Source organism: Panthera pardus, unplaced genomic scaffold, assembly GCF_024362965.1.
Source record: "Panthera pardus isolate Hobbes unplaced genomic scaffold, ASM2436296v1 HiC_scaffold_26, whole genome shotgun sequence".
Lineage (NCBI taxonomy): Eukaryota > Metazoa > Chordata > Mammalia > Carnivora > Felidae > Panthera > Panthera pardus.
Window position 1 is genome coordinate 21,217,910 of NW_026526832.1, and position 22,436 is coordinate 21,240,345.

Consider the following 22,436-nt stretch of genomic DNA (forward strand, 5'->3'; position numbering starts at 1 on the left):
CAACAGGTGATAATTGACAAGGTAAATCTTAATGCAGCAGAGTCCAATTTTCCTGGGTGGGTGGAGACAGGAAGGAGGTCCCAGTTGTGGGAGTGGCGCGGACAAAGAGATGACGGCTTGAGAAAGTAGTGTTCATGAGAATGGGGACGTTGTGGATGATTGAAATGCCAGGAAGCAAGATGGACAGGTGGGAGACGACCCTGGAAAGAGGGCGAGACCAGCTGATAAAGTACAGTGTTTACTGTTTAGGAGCTTAGATTTTTTTCCTGGGTCCCAAAAGGAAAGGTTTGTGGAATCATATAAAGCCAAGGTCACTGATCAGAATTTCTCAAGGGAGTCTTGAGAATCCGAAAGAACATCTGACTGGGAAGAAAGAAAGCTCCTGCGATTGGCAGATTAAAGCAAGCTTCTTGAAAAATAAAAGAATTAAAAAAAATAAAACAAGCGCCTTGACTGGAAGTTCTGTTTAGTTCCAACACTCCCTTCCACTCCCATGACTCCTCACAGTTTTTTCTGCTTCTTTACTCCAGGTTAAGGTAGAGGCCACAGGGAAAGTATTTCGCCTGCTCTTCACAGAGCAACTTCTTCCCGCTCCTCATTAATACTCAAAGGCAACAGCACCTTTTCCCCCCAGGGATTTGGGGTGCGGGAGGGAGCCTGCTCTGGACTGGGACCCAGGAGGCGCAGTGCAACTTGACTTTGCACCCCCAAGGAGGTGGCCTTCCCTGGGCCTCAGGTGAGTGACTTCTGACCTTCTCTGGACACCCCCCCTTTCCCCTACCCCCCAAACTCCCAACCGCACCCCTAACCTGGAACAGAGGGATTGTGATTCCCCATGACATCTTCACCGCAGTTTCCAAACGATGGGGAAATCTGAGGCATTACAGACGTAACTCCCCTTTGCGGTGATATTTACCTCCAAATGCGAAGGAGGCAGATGCCCGTCCAAGCACGCACACAAGTAACTTCACCCTCTCCTCAACGACCTCAGCAGGCGCCCTAGGCCTGCCCCACACCGGGGTGCTAAGCCGCCTGCTCGTCCTACCTGGAGACCCAACACCATCCTTAATTAAGTTCTTTCCTGATGGCTGCCAGGTGCACCCTTCAGCGGAACAGTGTTAATTCCAGCCTCCGGAGGCAGAGATCCAGCCCCCTTTCCGGGCACATCTGCTCTCGCGCTAGCCCCTACCTGGAACTCCCCGTGGCCCCCCCTTCTCATGGTCGCGGGAGTTGCTGGTTACGCTGCCGGGAAGTTCACGTCGGTTGCCCACCCGGGCGAGCCCCGCAGGTATATAAGGACCGAGGAGAGCGACCCGGACCAGGCGGCGGCGAACGGGGAGTAAGGAAGGAAGAAAAGTGACCTAGCGAGGCCGAGGAGCATCCCCGCCCGGCGCAGCGGGACTCGCCCAGAGCGCAGCCTCTCCACCACAGGTAAGGGCGCAGCGGCGCAGAACCTCGCTCTTACCCCGGAACCCCCGGCCCCGGGGCCTCGGGATGCTCTCTCCCGGTTCCGATCGCTGACTTGAGGAGCCTTAGGTTCGTGGCGGTCCCGAGTTTCTTGAAAACTTTCTGTTTCCTGAATGCGGCGTGGGAAGCCGCCCAAAGAGGAGCAGAGAGGGCCAGGCTTCGGCTGCTGGGCGAACGCTGCGACGCTGAAAGCAGTGAGTGCCTTCCAGGAGCCTGCTGCCTCGCCTTCTCCGGGGAGTTGGGCTGCTAGGACCGCTGAGTCTCCAACAAACTTCTGGGGAGATCTAGGGAAAGCCCGGTCTTTTGGCTCCTCTTCCTCCCGATTTTCCTGGGTACATGTCACTTCTTAAAAGATACCATATACTCTAGCGCAGATGAACGTTGGGTATGGGAGCAGGAGAGTAAAGGCTAAAAGTTACAATAAACTCCCTGCATTCAGGTCTTTGGATTCGGAGCCCTGAGTCTCCGTTTCCCTGCCCACCTTAGCGCACCCGATGTGGCTAAGCTCCCATCAAGACACGGGTCTCCTCTACCCAGCTGGGGTTAAAAAGAGGTGGCCTGTGTGGGAACTGTCCAAGGTTCTGAACCACCTCGTGTGTGCCCTCCACGGGACCGCACAGTGGATATTCCAGCCCCAAGACCCTAGATTGCAGGGCGGAAGCAGCCCTTTGAGCTGATGGAGTCTCAGGCAAAGGAGGTTTCCCGGGAAAGAGGGAGAGTCTGCAGGGCATTTGGATCCCCCAAATTCTTCGTGTATAAATGGGGAGGTGGTGGTTCTCACAGAATTGCTGGAAGAAGCCAAGGAAAGTACAAGTGTGCACTTATTTTGTCCATTGTGAAGATATGCCCAGATTACACCTTATTTGATGGTTTAATATGCCGTTGGCACTTTGTTTTAGGACTGGATGCCTGTGTATCATGGTGAAAGGAGAAAACTCTGCATCTCTGCTTCTCTGATCTTTACAGAAGGGCATGGCCAGTGTACAGCTTTAGACTGACAAACACAATGCTTTGTTTAGCTCAAAGAGCGTTCATCTACGCATATGAAATTCTAATAAGTATAGTTCCATTATAAAGTTAATATCAAGATTAGTAAATTACAAATTTCTATTTATTTTTCCAAGGTTTTCAATTATTGTATTACATATAACACTCTCCCTACCTACAAAAAGCACAATATTTGACATCTCCCCATTGCTTTATTGTTTGTAAAAAAAAAAAAATAACACAAGGTAATATTTGCTCATTGTAGAAAATGGAAAATACACATAAGTAAAAAGAAAACAAACTGCTTTCAGAAAACTAACTTTTTAGCAATAGAATGGAACTCTGACAGGGTGGGCAGTGAGAATGTTACCATGTTGTATAACGCAGACAGTCAGTGGGGTAGAGAGAGAGGAAATGCTCTCTGGGGGCTTTTCAGGTAGGCCTGAAATCATGAGGTGTGTTTTTAGAAAATGGAAATCATCATCCCAGAATGACCAACCTTGAGGAGAACTGAAGTATAGTTGACGGGACTGCCAGATCTGTATGATTTTACTTCTTTCTTTATGAATATGTTATTTTACACTTGCCCATAGTGATATGTAATTATGATTTTTCTTTAAAAATTTTTAATGTTTATTTATTTTTGAGAGAGAGAGAGAGAGAGAGAGAGAGAGCGCAAGCAGGGAGAGGGGCAGAGAGAGAGGGAGACAGAATCTGAAGCAGGATCCAGGCTCGGAGCTGTCAGCACACAGCCCAACGTGGGGCTCGAACCCACGAACTGTGAGATCAAAACCTGAGTTGAAGTCAGATGCTCAACTGACTGAGCCACCCAGGTGCCCCTGTAATTACCATTTTTCTGCTTCTCTTGTAAATCTTGGCATCGTCATGGCCCAAATGTGTTGTGTGGTCTCAGAGCTTTAATCTAAATTGCTTTGCCCACCAACTTAGGGCTCCATTCTTGAACTAGAGCATCAAAATTCTACAACAGGAGCAGCCTGCCCCTGGTCAAGACTGGACACCAAGGTGATCAATGCTCTCCCAGTTGCCCCTTCAGCCTGAGGTGCTGATGGGCCAGCTCACTGGCTGCCAGCGCCATCTAATGGCTGCTCTGAAAACACTCCCATTGTGCCTGGCAATCATTCAAGAAGGGAGCCATGAGCTAGCTCAGCTTTGGGGTGGGGGCGGGGGGGAGTGGGGCTGGGGCAAAGAAAAGGAAATGGCTTTCTAAAGTAGACAACGAAAGCCAGAGAGAACTTTCATTTCCAAAACCTTCTCTATAAAAAAGCCTTGGCCACCCTTCCACAAATGAGAGGTTTCTTTTAGGCAACCATTTTAAAATGCAAATGTCCATTAAGAGAGATAAGAAAATTAGTCATCCACCCCTTAATGTGAATTACTTTTCTCATTCCATGAGGTTTCTTTCTACAGCTGGTTGAAGAGATCTTCTGAAATCCAAAATGATTGTGGGTTGGTGGTGAGCTAATGAATAAACTTGGGGTCAATTCTGGAAGCTGACTTGGGTGAGGGGGAACAATGCAGTGGGAGAGCTAGAGGAAAGTGTTGGGCACAGGGGGCAAAAGGCAGCATCACTGCTCTCCTCTTTACTGCATCCTGACCTCTTGCCTTCAGCATCTGCCCAGGTACTTTCTGGCTTCTCGGAAAGTGTCTTTGGTGGGTGCTCACAATGGGGGGTGGGTAGTGCCCTTCTGCTTTGTAGGTCCATCTTCTTCCCTTCTACATTTATAGCGTCTTTAAGTCCAGCTATTTCAGACTGCATCTGAGAGGCTCTGAGAACAAGAGGAGGTCTGATATACATTCAAGAAGATGAGCCAGTTTTAAAACAATGGGGTTCTGCTTTAAAATAAATCTCAAAGCTGCAGGAATCTGAGAAATAGTGATCATCTGAGTGATTTGTGCACAAGACATCAAATTAGGTTAGCTGAGGTTTTGGCCACACTGACCAGAGGTTTTATTTGCCTTTATACAAACCTACTATTTGTAGGAAACATTTTTTAAAAATTTTTTTAAATGTTTATTTATTTTTGAGACAGAGAGAGACAGAGCATGAACGGGGGAGGGGCAGAGAGAGAGGGAGACACAGAATCGGAAGCAGGTTCCAGGCTCTGAGCCGTCAGCCCAGAGCCCGACACGGGGCTCGAACTCACGGACCGCGAGATCGTGACCTGAGCGGAAGTCAGACGCTTAACCGACTGAGCCACCCAGGTGCCCTGGAAACAATTTCTGAAGAATGATAGGATCCTGGTGGAGCAGGAGGGAAATAGACCATCTTGAGCAGGAATTTCAGAATCCTTTGTCTTTCCCAAGTTATTCCTTCAATCTGGCATGTTAGGACTGGAGCTTCATGAAAATGGTGAAATAGGAAAGTTCAGGGAAACAGGACAACTTAGCCTTGCCTTGTCATGAACACCCAAATTATTATCTCTCTCTGAGAGGAGATAATAATTTCCTCATCTCTCAAATAAGGGGCCGGACCAAATGATCTCTAAAATAGCTTCCAGCCCTAACCTCCTTTGGGATCTGATTTTAATAGGAGACAAAGGGGAAATTGCACATAGATTTCCCAGGTCCCGCTCCCCTCCTCTCCACCACAACTCACACCAAACTTCTCCTTGAACTGCTCCTGTCCTCAAAAAGCCTTGAGCTCCACAAGTGAATGTGTTGTTAATATTGGCTCACAGTTCTTCCTGGTCAGTGGCCAACATTGTTCTGCTCCTTGTAGGGGTCCCACCAATCTTATTTGCCTCTGCAGAGCCTCAGCCTGCCTGGAAGATGCCGAGATCGTGCTGCAGCCGCCCAGGGGCCCTGCTGCTGGCCTTGCTGCTTCAGGCCTCCATGGAAGTGAGTGGCTGGTGCCTGGAGAGCAGCCAGTGTCAGGACCTCACCACGGAAAGTAACCTGCTGGTATGTGGGCTATGGCCGCCATCTTGGTTGGGCCTCAGATGGGACTGGGGCTGGAACTGGGAAGGCACAAAAGAAAGGGGAGTGGGGAAGGGGAAATTCATTCCCAGAGATATGGGTAACTCAGCTCAGGGCAGAAACAGATCTCTAGGGTGAAGCCAGAATTGAGCCAAGGAGGGGAGGAAGCAGCTTTAGGGAGATGGGTCTGGCCCACAATTTCCACTTGATTATCTTCCTGCCCTGTCTTCTTGTATGAAGACCCCACTCCGTTTAAGCTATTTCGAGATATCACCATTAAAATAATAAGAGTGATAGTAACAGTAATAATAATTATTGCTCTATTGATTCTGTATTTTCAACCTTTCAGCCTTTTTATTCCTTTTTAAATAACCTCGTGTCCCATGCCATTTTCATTCCATTTTTACTCCCCTTCTATCTACTATCAATTACAAAGGCAGCTAGGTAGTACTACAAATCATCTCTAGAGGGAGAAGGAAGAACCCGGGTGCCATTTTCCTCTAACTGGTGCCAAATGTCTCATGATTCTTCTGGAGGACTGACCTTCCACGGCCTTTCCAGAAGCATGTAAAGGCCCTTTGTGCCAGGCTGGAATTGTGTGTGTGTGTGTGTGTGTGTGTGTGTGTGTGTACTGGGAGGCACAAATGAGAAGCTATACCAAGTCAAGGACTAAAAGACACACTGCCAGTGTCAGTGACTGAGCTCCATCCTGCTGCCAGCACCTGCCTGGTGAGGGTGGACTGTACGTCACTACATTCAGTGTGTTTTGTCAGTGGAGAAGCTAGTTAAGGTGGAGAGAGAGAGAGAACTCAAAAACACAGGGCAACCTGCATGTGTTGCATACAAAATAGAAAGATAATAGAAAGTAAAAATTAAAATAGAAAAATAGTAAACAATAAAATAGAAAGAACGGGCCCAGGGAATTCTGAGTTCTCGTTCAGGGAGAGACCCAAGAGACTCTCGGTGGGAGATACCCACCGCACAGCCTCTCCTGCTGAGAGCCCACCAGGGAAGGAGCTCCGAGCGTGGTCAGAACCCATGGGTTCTAAGCTCTGCCACCGAAGAGTCGTGGGAACTGGCCAAGCTCCTTTCATGTCCCCGAGCCTCCTGCTTTGTTATGTGTCCAGGGGGGAGGAGCATGAGATCGTTTTTACTTTCCACGGTTAATATTCTGCAGTTTCATAATTCTAAATCTCTGGAGTATGAAATTCCCAACTCAACAGAGGGGGTGGGATCATTCTGTTTCCTCCTTTGCAGTCCCACATCACTGAGAACTCCAGGCTGCAGCCTATAGGTCATTTTCCCAAGCAAATGTGCACTGTACTTAGTTGTCTGCTTACAGAGAGCAGAGACATAGGCTCCATGACCCAAGCAATGGAAACAATCCTGGCTGTTTACGCCTCCCTCCAGTCAGAATGAGGTGACAGGGAAGTGAACCACTCCCTCTGAAAGCTCACTGATCCGGGAAAGTGCAGGATCAGCTCAAAAGACTTGGAAAAAAAAAAAAAAAAAAAAAAAAAAAAAAAAAAAAAAAAAAAACCACGCAAAAAAGTCCAAGATGGCATGGGAAAACATTTGAGGCATGTACAGGGAGATGGCTGGGGTAGGGCATGAGTTAGGTTTGCAGATCACTGGGGTCAGGTTGAGGCATTATTGAAAATATAGGCTCTGGAGGCCAGATTCCTCCCACCTGAATAGATTCTGCCCCCACTTCCAGCCCAATGCCCTTCCCAGACGTGAACTGAACCATATTTATTTATTCAATTTATTCAATATTCATTAAATGCCAACAACTATCTCCGATTTACCATTTATTGATCAATTCCTATATATCATGCATATAACGGTAAGGAACTGACCCTATTCACAAAAGCCCTGGGATAAGTAAACCACCGAATGGGATGGGGTATCTCTAGTGGCTGCGAGGCAGAAGAACCAAGGGGCCCAGGGGACAAAAGAGGCGACTGCCTCAGCCGAGTCGGATGTTCGCGGACGCCATGAGGGCAGGTCCTCGGCAAGGAGGCCACGGCCGCCAAAGCCCTATCCTATTACCCGCCCACACGTGCCCAGGGTCTGGGGCGCGCAGGGGCGGAGCGCGCAGGCGCCGCGCGGGGGCGGGGCTGCAGGACGGGGCGGCCCTAACCCCGCGCTCACCGCCTTTCCCGCAGGCGTGCATCCGGGCGTGCAAGCCGGACCTCTCGGCCGAGACGCCCGTGCTCCCCGGCAACGGCGACGAGCAGCCGCTGACCGAGAACCCCCGGAAGTACGTCATGGGCCACTTCCGCTGGGACCGGTTCGGCCGCCGGAATGGCAGCGCGGGCCAGAAGCGCGAAGAGGAAGAGGTCGCGGCGGGCGACGGCGGCCCCGGGCCCCGCGGCGATGGCGGGGAGCTGGGCCTGCGCGAGGGCAAGCGCTCCTACTCCATGGAGCACTTCCGCTGGGGCAAGCCCGTGGGCAAGAAGCGACGCCCCGTGAAGGTGTACCCCAACGGCGCCGAGGACGAGTCGGTCGAGACCTTCCCCCTCGAGTTCAAGAGGGAGCTGGCCGGGGAGCGGCCGGAGCCGGCGCTCGGCCCCGAGGGCCCGGCCGACGGCGCCGCGGCCCTGCCCGACCTGGAGTATGGCCTGGTGGCAGAGGCCGAGGTGGCCGAGAAGAAGGACGAAGGGCCCTATAAGATGGAGCATTTCCGCTGGGGCAGCCCGCCCAAGGACAAGCGCTACGGCGGCTTCATGACCTCGGAGAAGAGCCAGACGCCTCTGGTGACGCTGTTCAAAAACGCCATCATCAAGAACGCCCACAAGAAGGGCCAGTGATGTGCAGCGGGGCCAGAGGCTTCTCTTCCCAGGAAGTCGACCCTAAGGCCCGTTCTCCTCCCCTGCCCTCCTGCCACCTCCCAGCCTGGGTGTGCTACTCGCTCAGGCCGTGATAGCCCCAGATAGTCAGCCTCTTAAAGCTGCCTGTAGTTAGGAAATAAAACCTTTCAAATTTCGCACCTGACTCCGACTTTGTCCGTTGGGTGAATGAAATAAAAATACATAATCCATATACCAAAAAAAAAAAAAAAAGAGCAGCATATATTGGAGAGACAGTGGTTGCCGTGTGGCCACGTGGTAGTACGTTTTATAGGTCATGGTAGTACGTTTTATAGGTCATCGTGGGAATGAAAATGCCCACCCCTCCGTGGGTGGGTCTTAAAGGGAAGGGTGCAGGGTCTCCCCACCACCCCTCTGTTAAAGAACAAAAACTCAACCGAGTAAATCTGAAGATCTAATTGGTCTTATTAAGTGACTTCATGAGTCCAGTAGCATCCCATCTAGTAAGTAGAGGGAGACTTAGGGGAGTTATATAAGACGGAAGGTTTTTAAAATTTTTGGTTTTTTAGTTTTATTAATTTTGAGAGAGTGTGAGCCAAGGAAGGGCAGAGAGAGAGAGGGAGAGAGAGAATCCCAACCAGGTTCCCACTATCTGCACAGAGCCCGACTAGACTCACAACAGGGAGATCTCACAAACAGGGAGATTATGATCTGAGCAGAAATCAAGAGTTGGACGCTTGACTGACTGAGCCACCCAAGTGCCCCAAGATGGAAGATTTTTATAGGAAGGAGGGTTGGGCAAGAAAGTTACCGGCAAAAGAAAAGAAAGGCTTGTTCCAGGCAAGGTCTTGCCCTTGGAAAAGCAGGAAGTCTTATGCTGATCACCTGACCTTTGGGGGTGGGAGGGTGTCCACACATGCGCCTGCACAGGCCTGCGTTTGACCTGTGCGCAAATGGAAAGGGCCTGTGTGATAGATGACCTGATTGGTGCTTATCAGGAAATGCCTGATTAAGGAATTAGACTTATAGTTCTCAGGGAGGTTGAAACCGCAGGTAGGTAGGGTATTAAGCCCTGGTGACATGGCCTAAATGGTGCCATTTTGAGCCTGTGGTTTTCTTTTTAACACCTCCGAGAGCAAGCCCAACATTGGTTGAAACGAGCCCATTGGTTGAAGCTCGCTGCAACTGGGGGGGCCCCTGTGGGCTGTGGGTGGGAAGCTATGGTAACGCTTCCCCGGATCGAGCTATCTGTGTGACCTTAGGCGAGTCACTAAACTTCTCCCAAGATTTAGTTCTCTCATCCAGCCACCCCTCCCTTCCTAGTGTGGGGGCTATTGTAGGACTAATGAGAATATGGATGTGGTCTTTTTATCACCGAGAAGCCACGTGTGACAGCTGAGGGTTGGTAATTCAGATTTCACTGCCCGTCCAGGCTACTCACAGATATTCTCAAACACTTGTTCTCACCTACACACACACACAGCCACAGAGACACATCTGCATAAATACAACACAATATACACAGATGCTTCTTCCAGTCCCTCAGGCTCAAGCCTTCATGTCTTTTTCTTTTTCCTCTAGCTACTCCCAAACTGCACCCCCCCCCCCCCCATATTGCCTAGCTGCAGCCTTTCTCGTTATTCTCAGTGCTCAGCCTTGATCATCCAGCAGTTTCCTAACCAACTGGTGTCCTTGTCTTCAGTCCCTCTCCTCCCCAACCCATTACACACAAGTTCTTCATATTAATGTATATAAAATCTCTCTTTCCTCACATTCCCTGGTACAAGAGTCAATTCCATCGATGTCCAATTCTGGGACATGGCATGCAGGACCCTTGTCCTTTAGCTTCACTCTCCTTACCAAACCCCATTTCCCATGTTTCCGCCTACTGATCTTCTCTTTTCCTTTCCTCCTTCACTCTTTGCCCGAACTCTCCACCTTCCCCCACCATTTTGAAACTCTTTTTACAACACGAGCCTGGACTTGAGTCCAATTCTGCTGGGAAAGTTGTGATCTCTTCCAGCCGAGCCTCCTCATTCTCAGCATAGGAGGGCACGCAGACCAGCTCGAGTGGCAAGTTTCTAGCTGCGTGTATGTCTTGTGTTCTCCTTAGGGAAACTCTAAGCTCCAAAGGGCAGAGGCCAGGAGTTATGCTTCTTTTATATGTCCCCATGGTGTTTGTACAACGCTGAGGCCATGGATTTACAGCCACACACATTTACAATTCACAAGAAACCCCCAAATGCTTATATACACACAGAGATACACATACGTGTCAATTGCTCTAGACCTACCAGTGGGCAGCATAGATCAAGTCCAGCTGGGAAACATTTGTGTAGGGCACTTGCACATAAAACCCCATATTTTGATGCTCTAAGAGTTCATGATTAAAGAAAACTGAATGCTTCCCAGGAAACCCTGTGTAAAGGGAATCAGAAAGCCAGATTCTTTTTTTTTTTTAAATTTTTTTAACGTTTTATTTATTTTTGAGACAGAGAGAGACAGAGCATGAATGGGGGAGGGTCAGAGAGAGGGAGACACAGAATCTGAAGCAGGCTCCAGGCTCTGAGCTGTCAGCACAGAGTCCGACGCAGGGCTCGAACTCACGGACCGCGAGATCATGACCTGAGCCGAAGTTGGCCGCTTAACCGACTGAGCCACCCAGGTGCCCCAGAAAGCCAGATTCTTAAGATAAAGTCTCCCCCACTGTGGGTTATATTATGGGGCTAGGGTCTAGTCACGGTGATGAAGAAATGGCCCAGGCTTTCCCATCTGAAGATGCTGCTCCCATGCTGGGAATCCTGAGCTTTATGTTTACATCTTGCTAGCATCCTTTCCTCTTCTCCTTCCTTGTTAGGTGAGTAAAGGATGGTAGGCGGAGGTGGCTAAATGTCAGTTGTTAATGTTGGTATTTTCAGATTCTGTTTGCATCCCCCCAAAACCATTTACTTTAAAGAAATCAAATAGACAACTGTGTGGTGACAACATTAACATTTATTTGCAAAGGGCATCATGAAGACTCATTGGGAAACCATGACTAATAATCCTAAAGAATGATCTTGCTAAGAGTTCTTCTTCCTACAATCCCCCCCAACCCCTAGCCTCTTTCCCCTTCCTTAAAATAAAACTAATTTGATTCAATGAGTTTAAAATACAGAACACTGCCACAGGCACTAATTCTGCACTCCCATGTAAATAATTCAGCTGTTATGTACATATATTGCCAACTATGAACTACACTACACACACATGTGTGCAGGTGGGCACATAACACTCTCAGCCAGGTCACGAAGGTCCAAGTGGACACAGACACGTTACAATCTGTGCAATGCTGCAGCATTCGTGGATTTGCCGCTCTGCACTCCACGGGCCAGAATCGACATTCACGGAGGAAGAGCTCAGAAGGGGAAGGTGACCGCCTGAGGCCCCAAGGTCCTCTGAAGGAGAAAAAACCCGGCCAACCCGGCCAATGCTAAAGGAGAGCACAGAAAACTGCCTTCTGACTCCAACAGGCCACAGAGCCCTGCTCACAGTCCCCGTCTCCTCCCCACTTCCCCAGCTGGCCAGGCCCAATCTTCAGACCTAGGGTCCCTCTAACCAGAAGATTTCTAGGGAATGAAGAGGCAGCACAGGGCCCTAAACCTCCTCAGACACCAGGAAGACACCTTGTTTCAGGAGGATGTGCCTTCCAGGGTCTGTGGGTTAAGGGAAGCAGGCATGACCTCTCTGATGAGTTGTCCTTCCTGTCTACCTTTAAGCTTAACGCTCAACCTTACACACAGGTCTAGTCCTTTCCCACAGACCCCCATAGGCCAGCTGCCATTTTATGGTCACAGAGAAGGATTGGGAGAAATGGTCTCGCTTCTCGGTGACACTCTCTGTGCCCAGGACAGAAGGCCTGGGGACCACGTAATAGCAACTGGAAGCTATCATGACCCAGGGGCCCCCCAGGGAAGCCCACAAGTCTGGTCTTTGAACTGTTCAACGGTACCCCAAGACTGCTGTGACTCTTAGGCAGACTGAAACACATCCTATGGGACCCAGAACACCCAGGGCAAAGGGCAGCATGTATATGTCCCTCATACTTCTCAAGTACTGTAGATGGTTCCAGTCCCACCTTTTCACTTCTCATCTGTTTATACTTGTATAGGAGGCTGGACAGAAGACAGCCTCTGAGTGAGGGCTTTTCTAATTCTTCTCACCTGTTTGGGCTCTTTCTTTGGTGAGGAGGCATCTAGGAGTCAAGAAACCACTTATCTCTGCTTTTCAGAGAGAGGAAAATGGGAACAGGCACAGGGCACTGGGGACCCCCCTGCAAGGGAAACAAGGAGCCTCCAGCATCATATTGGTACTTTCTGCTGACCGGCTTCTTATCCACTTACATGACTCAACCAAATTAATAGAACTTCAAATCTCAAATACATTCATGCCTTGAGTGCTAACCAAACCTACCCCTTGGGCATGAAGCAAGAGTCCTCAGCAGCTCTGGGGAGCAGCTGGTTTGGATGGGCTTGCTGGCTTACAATCAGAACAGAGACAGGTGGCCAAAAGGGTCGGTCATGTGACAAAGGACTGCCAGACGCCAGAGGGCTTGGAAGGCAGTAAGCAGTGGTTCTAAGCCAAGGGTCTGAGCGCCCCCCACACTCTGCTTTGCCTCTCTCCTTGAGCCTGCGGGAAGGGTGTGTGTGTGTGTGTGTGTGTGTGTGTAGGACGCTGCTGTGTTGACCAAGTAATTGTCTGAGTTAACAGTCACCTTACACTTTCTGACTCTGAGGCATATTTGGCTAGAATCTAGGTTCTGCTTCATGTCAGCAGGCAATCCAATATTCCAGTGAGTGTAAGTTTTTAAACTGAAACTGAGAAGAGAGCACTCGAGAAATGGCTAGTTCTCCAAAAGAAGCACATCTCTGCTAAGCAGCCGTGATGTAAAGAAAGACCTGCTTCAGACAGATACAGGGTTGAGTGTAGGAAGAATGAGAGCCCTGTACCTTTTTCTTCACTCTATTCCCAGGGTGGGGGAGAGGGGGAGGCATCTGAGTGGGACTACTGATCTCTGGTTCTGGGGCTGGCTCTAGAAAGAGGCTCTGGGGTCGTGACGCCCAAGCCCCAGGACCAGGACCCCAAAGGGCAGTGCTCAGGGTGCAGCTGTCATGGGGTAGACCCTAAAGTCAAGTAGACACGAGAAAGAAACCAGGTTTCTCATCAAAGTCAAGTAGGGGATAAAGATGGAAAGATCCAGTAAGGGAAGACATGTTTGTGGCTCAAGATTGAGATTTTTCTCTCAAGTTTTTTCCAAAGGTTATTTGCCTTCACATTTTATTTTAAACTTTGTTTCCTAATAAAGAGATAGTAAGGTAAAGAGAAATCTAAGTTCATGCTTATAAATTTGGGTTGAGCATTAGCCAAGAGCCATAGAACCCAGCCGAAAGCTGTGGGGGTGGGGTGCGGGTGGGGCACAGGAGCCAGGCTCCTTGGGCCTTGTAATCATGCAGACTGTCTGGAAGCCACAGGCCCACAGCACAGGGGCACCGACCACGGGTAGAAACTACGGAAACGAGAGTCAGATAGCCCCCTCCACCCAAACCATTTATTGCACATGTAATGGGAAAGTGCATATGTTAAGGTTTTCCCAGTTTGGGAAAATACAGATTTGTCCTACTAATCAGGCTTTCATCGTGTGTCTGCACAGGGCTGTGTGCACGGGTGTGACCGGAGAGTGGCCTGAGAAGCTTGCCCTCCCCTTAGCAGAAACATCCTGCTTCTGACCCTTCCCCACACTGCCTAAAATTGTACCCTCAAAAGGGTTTCCTTTGGGTCAAGAAATCTACTCACCCTCCCTCTTTTAAAAAACAAATTCTCCAGGGAGGGATCATCTGACCATTCACACCTTACTGTGAGTTACATCGGCTCAGAAAAGTTAGGGGATGTTTGCCTGGAAGAGAAGAAAAGGGCTATTTTGGACCATGGGGTTCTGCTGCTGGAGGGGGCCCAGGAGACTCTGGAGGCACAAAGGCCCCTGGAGGGAGGATGGGTGGGGGAGGTGGGGGGGGGGGCGGGGAGCACAGCGGCCTACCAGCTCTGCAGCAGCCCCTCCTCTGCACACGGATGGCACTCAGGGAAAATGGAAACCCAGAACCCAAAGGGGTCTCCACTGCCTCTCCCCAAGCCTCAAGCTTTGCCAACTGGCAGTGATGATGTCCTGACTTCACCCAAAGAGTGAAGAGATCATTCCAGTATTAGGTGCTGGATCCTTCTTTCCTTGAACGAAATATCCACTAGGTTGACTCCTGACATCCTTGAGATGCAAAGTGCTACTCCCCATAACCCCCTCCCCCGCCCCTTCCCCAGACCAGGCTGGGAGCTTCTCCCAAAGAAAGTGATGTGGGCAGGCCTGCGGGCCCTTGCGGCTCCTCTCATGCCATGCAGAACCAGATCTTCTTGAACCAGATTCTCTCGTTCTGCCCTCCCGCAACCCAGAGGCTGTAGAAACATGCTAGGATCCTTAGGAAGAAAGGCATCAGAGAGAGAAAGCTCCACTCAGAGAAACATCTGGAAGGGAGAGGGCCACAGGTGGACCCAACAAGCTCCCTCTGAACGAAGGAAGTAAGAAGATGCCACAGAGGACGTGACTGCGCCCACTTCAGCCCGCCCGCTCCTCTACAGGAGGCAGGCCGAGCCTGGGGAGGGGCAGCCCTCTCTGTGGCCAGGCTGCCGCCCTTCATTTTCATCCTTTCCTGCCCCGCGTGGAAGGGCTCCTGTTGGAAGGACTCCTGTTGGAAGGGCTCGATATGAATACTAGAAAGATTCACAAGGACACAACTGGCGGCATGAGCAGGAGAGTGGAAGGGACACCCAGAGGCCGGAGGCCTCCGGACTGAGGGGAGGGAATACTCTGGAAGAGCGCAGCCATCTTCCAGCCTCGTATGCCACCACTTTCCAGGAGGAGCTGGGAGCCTTGCCCCCGCTTCCTCTGGACTGCAGTCTGTGCCTTCCTCTGCCTGACCCTGGCTCTGTCTAGTTCCCTCCCGGGGGACTGGCGGCTCTGCTCCCCGACCCGTCCCCATGAGAGCCCTCGCCATGCTTCTGGAGGAGCTTCTGGAGACTCCAGCCTCCCTCTGAAAAGACCACCATGGCGCCCGGCTCCAGGCTGACACAAAGGAGGAAACAAAGGGCAGGTGGGATGCTTATTGGCCCCAGAGGAGCAGGAGGCTGATCTCCCTCAGGGAAGACAAGGAGGAAGTGGGAGGGCCGGGAGGGCCCCCCGCCCCCCTCCGCCACTCCATTTTGCTTAGCTGGGGAGGTGCTTGCCAACCAAGGTGCATTTTCTCTGAGATCCCAGTTCGATTCCCATGTCCCAGGGGTGGGTTGTGAGGGCGAACCCCTCCCTCAGACCCCACCCCTCCGAGGAGCTCTGTCTTTTGGCATTCAGTATACGCACAGATCCGGAAACTTCATCTCGTAGACAGGGATGGAGTGGTTCTGAGGCTGGCCATAGGCTGCAGTGATGGTGCCTGACGGGCTCGGCGGGGGGCTGAGGCAGGGACACACGGAGGACAAAGGCATGAGAAGCGGGTTCTGGGTCCCAACCCATGCAGTCAAAAAGTAGCTGATTTGGGTTTTTCTTCGCACAGGAACCAGAGACTGTCACGCCATAGGTTCCTAGGTTTCAAGTTCTAGGATCTAGCTTGAAGTCTAGTTTTACTGAAGGCTTTTTTACAGCGACATCATTGTTTTAGGAAGTACCAGCCCTGGACCCTGGGGCCCCTGGCTCTTTGTGGGGTTCACTGAGCTGTCTCGATTTCCTTGTCCGGGAGAGCTGGCGGCTGACTGCAGCCCTGGAGACAGAGGCTGCAGACAGGGAGGCCTGGAGACAGGGGTGAGAGGGAGGACTTGGGAGCAGGGGGCCCTGCCCAGGGCTGCCACTTACCGGATGGTGATTTCAAAGATCTGATTGAGTTTGCTCTGCAGCAGTGATGCCTAGACACAAACAGAAGGAAGTGAGCTGGGGGCTCCCTCGCACCTGTGCTGGCTCTTGGGAGCCCACCCGTCCAGAGTCCCGTCTTAGGAAGGGAACTGGTGTGAGCTCATCGACAGCACTTATCTGCGGATCCTGGCCGCGGGTTCAGATCAGGGAGGGCCACCCAACAAAAGCACAGAGGCCAGGACCACCAGAAGGACCTCAGCAGGCAGTCCCTTAAGGGGCCGAGTTTCTCCGAGCGGGGCAGTAAGGCTTGGCGGGCATATTGTCAGGAGGCTCAGAGCTGGTTTCAGACTTTCCCTTAACTCCAAGGAGCAGCTGTGCACAGTTGGATTAGGGAGGATGCTGTCTCCGGTCCCTTCTGGCTCCAACTAAGGCCACGTGCACAGACAGTGAGGCTGTGTACGTGTTCAGGGATGGACCTCAACCCTGAGCTCATGAAACCAGCAGCACCTGCCTCTGGAGACGGGCCTGAGGTTAGAATAACATAGGCCCAGAAAAATCTATATGTATCTACATAAACGATTATGTTATTATTATGTATTATGATATACTAGAAATATATGACACATCATATGTAACGGAAAAGAAAATAACATGTATTTTTACCGAGAGGAAAAATTACAATAAAATAGAAGTTATTTGTGGATTCTGGATGCTTACAGTTGTTTCACTGTCACTAAGATGGCCACTGTGAGTAACAAATCCTGGCCTATAGTCAATTTCAAGAAAAGTCTGTGCTCTTCCCTTAAGTACAGACGTAGACATGAGTCCTTCTTTTTACTTATCTGGCATCTTCTCTTTCCAATCTCTTTTCCAGGGCCAGGCTGTTCCACTTCCCCTGCTGGGGTCCCCTGGTTGGAAGTGGAACCCTGTGTTGCAAATGTTGGCCATCTCTCTTAAGCCATGGCTCCTTTCCCCACCACTCCATGACGAGGTGAGCATAAAGGCACCAGCCTCACAGAGTTGTCATGAGAATGACATAAGCGAATAAATGGAAGATGCTCGGGTGTGTGCCTAAGTGCCAGTTGCCTACTTGCTATTATAAGTTTTACAGTCTGTTTGACACCGGAGCTCCCGAGGTCAGGACTTCTTCCCTACATGGAGATTGTGAGGTTTAAAGGAGTGTAGGGCTAATAGCCAAGCCTTTTGGTTTGGGGGGAAACAATGTAGTGCCAGGGCATTGTTGGGGGGACCGAATCTCTAATTTCTGGGTAACAAAAGTGCCAAGTCTCCTAGAAACTCAGTTCCATCCTGGGCCTAAGTCCAGTATCTGTTCTTTCCCCAAAGACTTACCCCTGTTGTGCCTCACTCACCCGGGCCCCGCAATGTGCTGCAATCTCCTCAAAGGGTGCCTTCTGGAACTTTTCCACCACTTGTCGCCGTCGTTCACGTTCCTGCTCCTCAACCGCCACACTGTCCACTGTGGTACAGAGAGCCGAGTCAGCCCCTAGGTCCTGCTCCGCTGATGTGGGGGCAAGGGCTGGAGATGGGAAGATGGGAGGACCCCTCCAGGGGAGCACTGTCTGTGATTGTGGTTCAGGCTCTGCCTTCTGCTGGTGGGCAGGGTGATAGCGGGGCATGGAGGGTGGGTGCCATTATTTGGCCCACGGGGTCTAGATCTTTTCCTGATTCAGCCTGAGAGCTCAGCCACTTTCCTCAAGAAAGAGTTTGAGAACTAGGTAAGTGGATCCTTAAGCTGGGCTTTTAAAGCCCTGAGTGGCATTACCACTTGGACTCTCAAAGGGAGTTCCTGGAACAAGAAGTACTCTGGTGCTAATTTGAAAGGGACATCAACGATGGAAAAGCCAGACAGGTCACAAGAGGCAATACAAAGTTAGGTCCCTATGGCCCAGCAGTCCGAGGCTGTCTAGTTCGAGGCTTCTACATATTCCTTTTAGTATCCAAAATGAGTCGGCAAAAATGAAGATGGTCAAGTACGTTCACACTTTATGCACGTTCAGAAAGAATACCCTCAAAGACAACAAAAATTAAAACCGTTTGGCATTTGAGAGTAATTTGTTATCAGTTCTGGGAAAAATTCTCTTATTTGGAATACTGCATTGCCCAATAATCCAGATAAATGAGGTACTACATTTTAAGATCTATTGCCAATAAATATCAATTGATTTGCTTTTTTTTTTTAATTAAAAAAAATTTTTTTTAACGTTTATTTATTTTTGAGACAGAGAGAGACAGCATGAACGGGGGAGGGTCAGGGAGAGAGGGAGACACAGAATCTGAAACAGGCTCCAGGCTCTGAGCCATCAGTACAGAGCCTGACGCGGGGCTCGAACTCACGAACCGTGAGATCATGACCTGAGCTGAAGTCAGATACTTAACCGACTGAGCCACCCAGGGGCCCCTTGATTTGCTTTTAATATCTTTCATTGGTCCGCTCGTTCTTCTGTAACACAACCCACCAAAAAATAGCCAAAGTGTTTATACAAAATTGTTTTTTCCCTAACTGTCTGCAACCCTCAGTTGATTCCTTTTTTTTTTTTTAAGTTTATTTATTTTGAGAGAGAGCGAGCGAGCAAGCAAGGGAGGGGCAGAGAGAGAGGGAGAGAGAATCCCAAGCGGGCTCTGAGCTGTTAGCGCAAAGCCCTGTGGCAGGACTCAGTCTTACAAACCACAAGATCGTGGCCTGAGCCGAAACCAAGAGTGGGATGCTTAACTGACTGGGCCACCCAGGCGCCCCTCCACTGATTACTTTTACAGGCAGCGAGCTGTCAGTAGAGAAAGGGTGGCTTGACATGGATATGCTGGGCAGCACTACCGATCCCCATCCGGAAAGCAGAATTGATCATTGCAGCTTTGTAGTTGTTGGGAGTTTAGGGGAAGCCGCCGGCCTCCCTTTACCTCTGGGCTGAATCCTGCATCAGGCTGCCCACACCCACGCCTCCCCCCAGGACCCAGCCCCGGCATCCCCTCCAACTTACCGATGGCCTTCTTTAGCGTCTCATAGGTGATCTCCTCGGCAGGCACTCGCTGAGGGAGAAGGAACAGAAGTGTTCAGAAAAGGGGGATGGAGGTATGGGAGGCAGCCTTGGCTTCCTCAGTTATCTGGCAGCCCCTTTGCTTCTCAAAAGACCGTCCCGATGGGGGGAAACGCCCCCAGGACACCACCTTCTCACCAGGGTCCCCGAAGCTCCCCACGCAGGCAGGCGCAGAGCTCCCCACTGAAGAACAGAGCTGCAGTGAGATGGAGGGGGAAGGTCCCTTCCTCCTCAGAGTGCTGAGAATCACCTAAAAGAACTCGCCGCCCTCACCCCTAGCTGGTCGCATTAAGCCCCGTGGGAAGAAAACACTGCCAAACTCAAAAAAATCTGAGAACATAACAGAAAATATTGGCAGCGAGAGGAAGCAGTTGGCAAATATCTCAAATGTAAATTTCAAGAACTGGATAACACTTTTGAAGGCTTAGGATATAAAATTATCTTCCGAGGTGATATGAGTATTTACTAAAGGTAAGACATGCTGGGGCTGGTCCAAGGACCTGGGTCCCAGGATCTCAGTCCTCAAAGAGCCTATTAAAGGAGGTGGCAAATAATGAACCCAAAGAAGGATTACCCCATGGATCGTCGCCTCAGGCCAGAGGCTGAAAGTCATGAAACGTTTGTACTAAGTCCCAGGTAGTCCCCAGTAGACTCTGAGCTGCTCGAGGCGGGCCCCACGATTCACTCATCTCCCATCACTTAAACATAACATTAAGTGGAAGAAATAGACACAGAAGAGAATGACTTCACTGACACAGAGGTCAGGAAGTGACCTGAGACAGGCTAGTGGCTCCCTTTGCGAAGGGGGTCTCTTGGGCAATGACAATGTTCTATTCCCTGATCTGGGTGTGATTGCACAGGTACATTCCTTGTGTGAAAATTCACTGAGCTACTGTATTTTTCTGATTTGTTTAGTGTTTAATGGAGGCTGGAAAAGCCAGAGATGTACGTATTGGGATACAGTCATTTAGGAAATATTCAGTGAACACTGAGTCTGTGCAGGACTCTTGGCTGGTCCCTCAGTAGAAATGGCACAATCTGTTAGCTCAGGAATTATGAGCCTGAGACAGCTGTGCCATCGGTCACTCTCAGGAGTCATCCTCTCTGCACATCCATCCACGCAGCCACTCAGCACTGACCAACGTGTGAGGTGCTAGGGAACTGGGTGGTGGCAACAGAGAAAAGGAAGGTCGCTGGTTAAGGGCAGGTAGAGAGAGGCTTATGGAGAAAACAGGACACAAGCTGGGCACGGAGGAGTGGGTGGCTCATGAGAACAAAGGTGCGGAGGAAGGGACTCACACAGGGGATTACAGCAAAGACCGGCAGCTGAAGGGGACCACGTGGGGGAGACCGAGCAGACCAGCCCCAGGGGCACAGTGGCTTCTGCCAGAGAGGAGAGGGAAGTAACATGATCCAGTAGGACCAGTCCAGACTATAAACGGCTCTGAATGCCAGGTACTGGGTTTGGGGCTTGACTAAACCTGCATTTATTGATCAACTGCTATGAACTTGGCATAGAAGGCTACAGGGAGCCAGCACAGGATTCAGGTGGGGCATGGTGCGCTGAAGGTGGAAAGAAGGGTAGCCTGGCAGAAGGTCATGGGGTGGAAGCCCCCACACTCCTGCTTCAGCTACCAAGTCACCCCCCGAGCTAGGTGGACTCTCCAGGAGGGAAAGGGACCCATTCTGGTGGCCCAGGCGACATTAGAGAGTAGGAAGCTCTGTACACATGCCAGCATTTCTCCTTCCACCTCGCTTTACTCCTCGATTCCCGAGGCTTTCTTAACTTCTGGAAGGGAGAACCACAACTCTGGAGGAAACAGCAGCCAGCTCATGCTGTGGTCCTGACACATTTGAGGTTCCCTGTCCTGCAGAGCCAGAAGGCCTTGGAGGACACTTGGTTCAGCCTCATTCCCCTCTTCCAATTAGTGTGAGTCAGAGCCTCCTTCCTTCCATAGGAAAGTTCCAGACGAGTGCCCCAATGAGAGAAGAGTTGAGAAAGCAGCTGAGGGCATAGAGAGAGGCTCGGTCCGGGCCCCAGTGACTTCTCCTTGCTCCAGTGCATCTGAGGAAAGGCTCAGGGTTGACATTGTCCTCCATGGCTACACCAGCCCCAAGGAGCAGAAGGCATACCACCCCCCCAACCCAAACTGTCCTGGCCTACCCCACCCCCAATGAAAATCCTCCTCACTTCTCACTGAAGCTTCCCCATGTCTCCGTCAATTCCCTTAATGGCAGGAGACACCATTAAACACAAGTGTATTTTGTCTTACAGCTTCACCTCCCTCATGACCCCTTTCTCTCCCCCTCTGCCCCTCTCCTATTTTCGTCTCTTCTGCAGAAGTTGGTTATTTTCATTGTGATTCCTTCCTCTCGCTGACTCATGGGCACATCTGCTTTATTTTCTCAGGTATAGGAAGTAAGGGCAGGGGAGATGCCACAAGTTATTTCGAACAGAAGTTAGATATTCACAGCCCCCAAGAGATGGTGGAGTGACAATGACATCTTGAAGCTGCAACTTGGTCTTTAAAAAAGCACCTCTATTGATCGATCTGGAAGAAACACCATGAAAACTATTCTCACCCCCATCTCTCCTATTAGGCCTTCCAGTATCCAACATGGTGGATGTCTGCCTCCATTGGAAATGGGGAATAACTACCAGCAAGCCTTTCAAGAGTGATTTGTATGACATTGTCATGGGAGTGTGCGGCGGGGGGGTGGGGGCTTAGGGGGGAGGGGGGCGCACATGTAATTTTTCCAGATGGAAAGGTCTATGACATATATGATGAGTCAGTAAGAAAATGGGATATTTGAGAAATTTGCTTTCCCTGCGACTTTAAATGGGTTATGCAGTTAAGGAAGCCTGGAATATGGAGCATCTGATTGCATAGGAAGCAAGAGCAGGTCCCCTCCCCTTGGGATGCAGGACAATATATTAAGGACACTCACCTCCTCCTTCTCTGGGCTGTTCCTAGATTCCACCTCCACCTGCAGGGAAATGGTTTCTCCAATGCTCTTCCTCTTGGATAAGCGATCCTCATCTGGGAAAAGGAAGCCCAGATGCTAGAGTTCCCAGGGCTCAGAGTGAGCCAGGATCACACCTCTAGCACCATCTCTCCCGCCCCCACCTTTGCCTGGCCCACAGTCCTCTGAGGGCTCAGTATACACCAAGGCGACAGCTGGTTTATCGAAGGCTGCCGGCCTCCTCTGCTCATCTTAGGGTGGTGGGTTTAGTTCTTCGTGGCTAAGATTTTG

General features: G+C 50.5%; 2 protein-coding genes across 4 annotated transcripts in view; one reads left to right on the plus strand and one right to left on the minus strand.

Annotated features, from left to right (window-relative positions):
- Positions 1-5,244: 5,244 nt before the first annotated feature.
- POMC (proopiomelanocortin) lies at positions 5,245-8,388 on the plus strand. The gene is made up of 2 exons (XM_019441881.2): positions 5,245-5,365; positions 7,462-8,388. The coding sequence occupies exons 1-2, from the start codon at positions 5,245-5,247 to the stop codon at positions 8,202-8,204; spliced, it is 864 nt and encodes a 287-aa protein (XP_019297426.1). The 3' UTR covers positions 8,205-8,388.
- Positions 8,389-11,180: 2,792 nt separating this feature from the next.
- EFR3B (EFR3 homolog B) overlaps positions 11,181-22,436 on the minus strand; it is an 82,981-nt gene continuing 71,725 nt past the window's right edge. For all 3 annotated transcript variants that reach the window (XM_019450316.2, XM_019450306.2, XM_019450297.2), the window contains exons 19-23: positions 22,131-22,222; positions 19,125-19,173; positions 17,499-17,605; positions 16,132-16,181; positions 11,181-15,735 (exon numbers count right to left, since the gene is read on the minus strand). In XM_019450316.2, the coding sequence (XP_019305861.1) occupies positions 15,630-15,735; positions 16,132-16,181; positions 17,499-17,605; positions 19,125-19,173; positions 22,131-22,222 (404 nt within the window). In that variant the 3' untranslated portion in view covers positions 11,181-15,629. The remainder of the gene's footprint in view (positions 15,736-16,131; positions 16,182-17,498; positions 17,606-19,124; positions 19,174-22,130; positions 22,223-22,436) is intronic.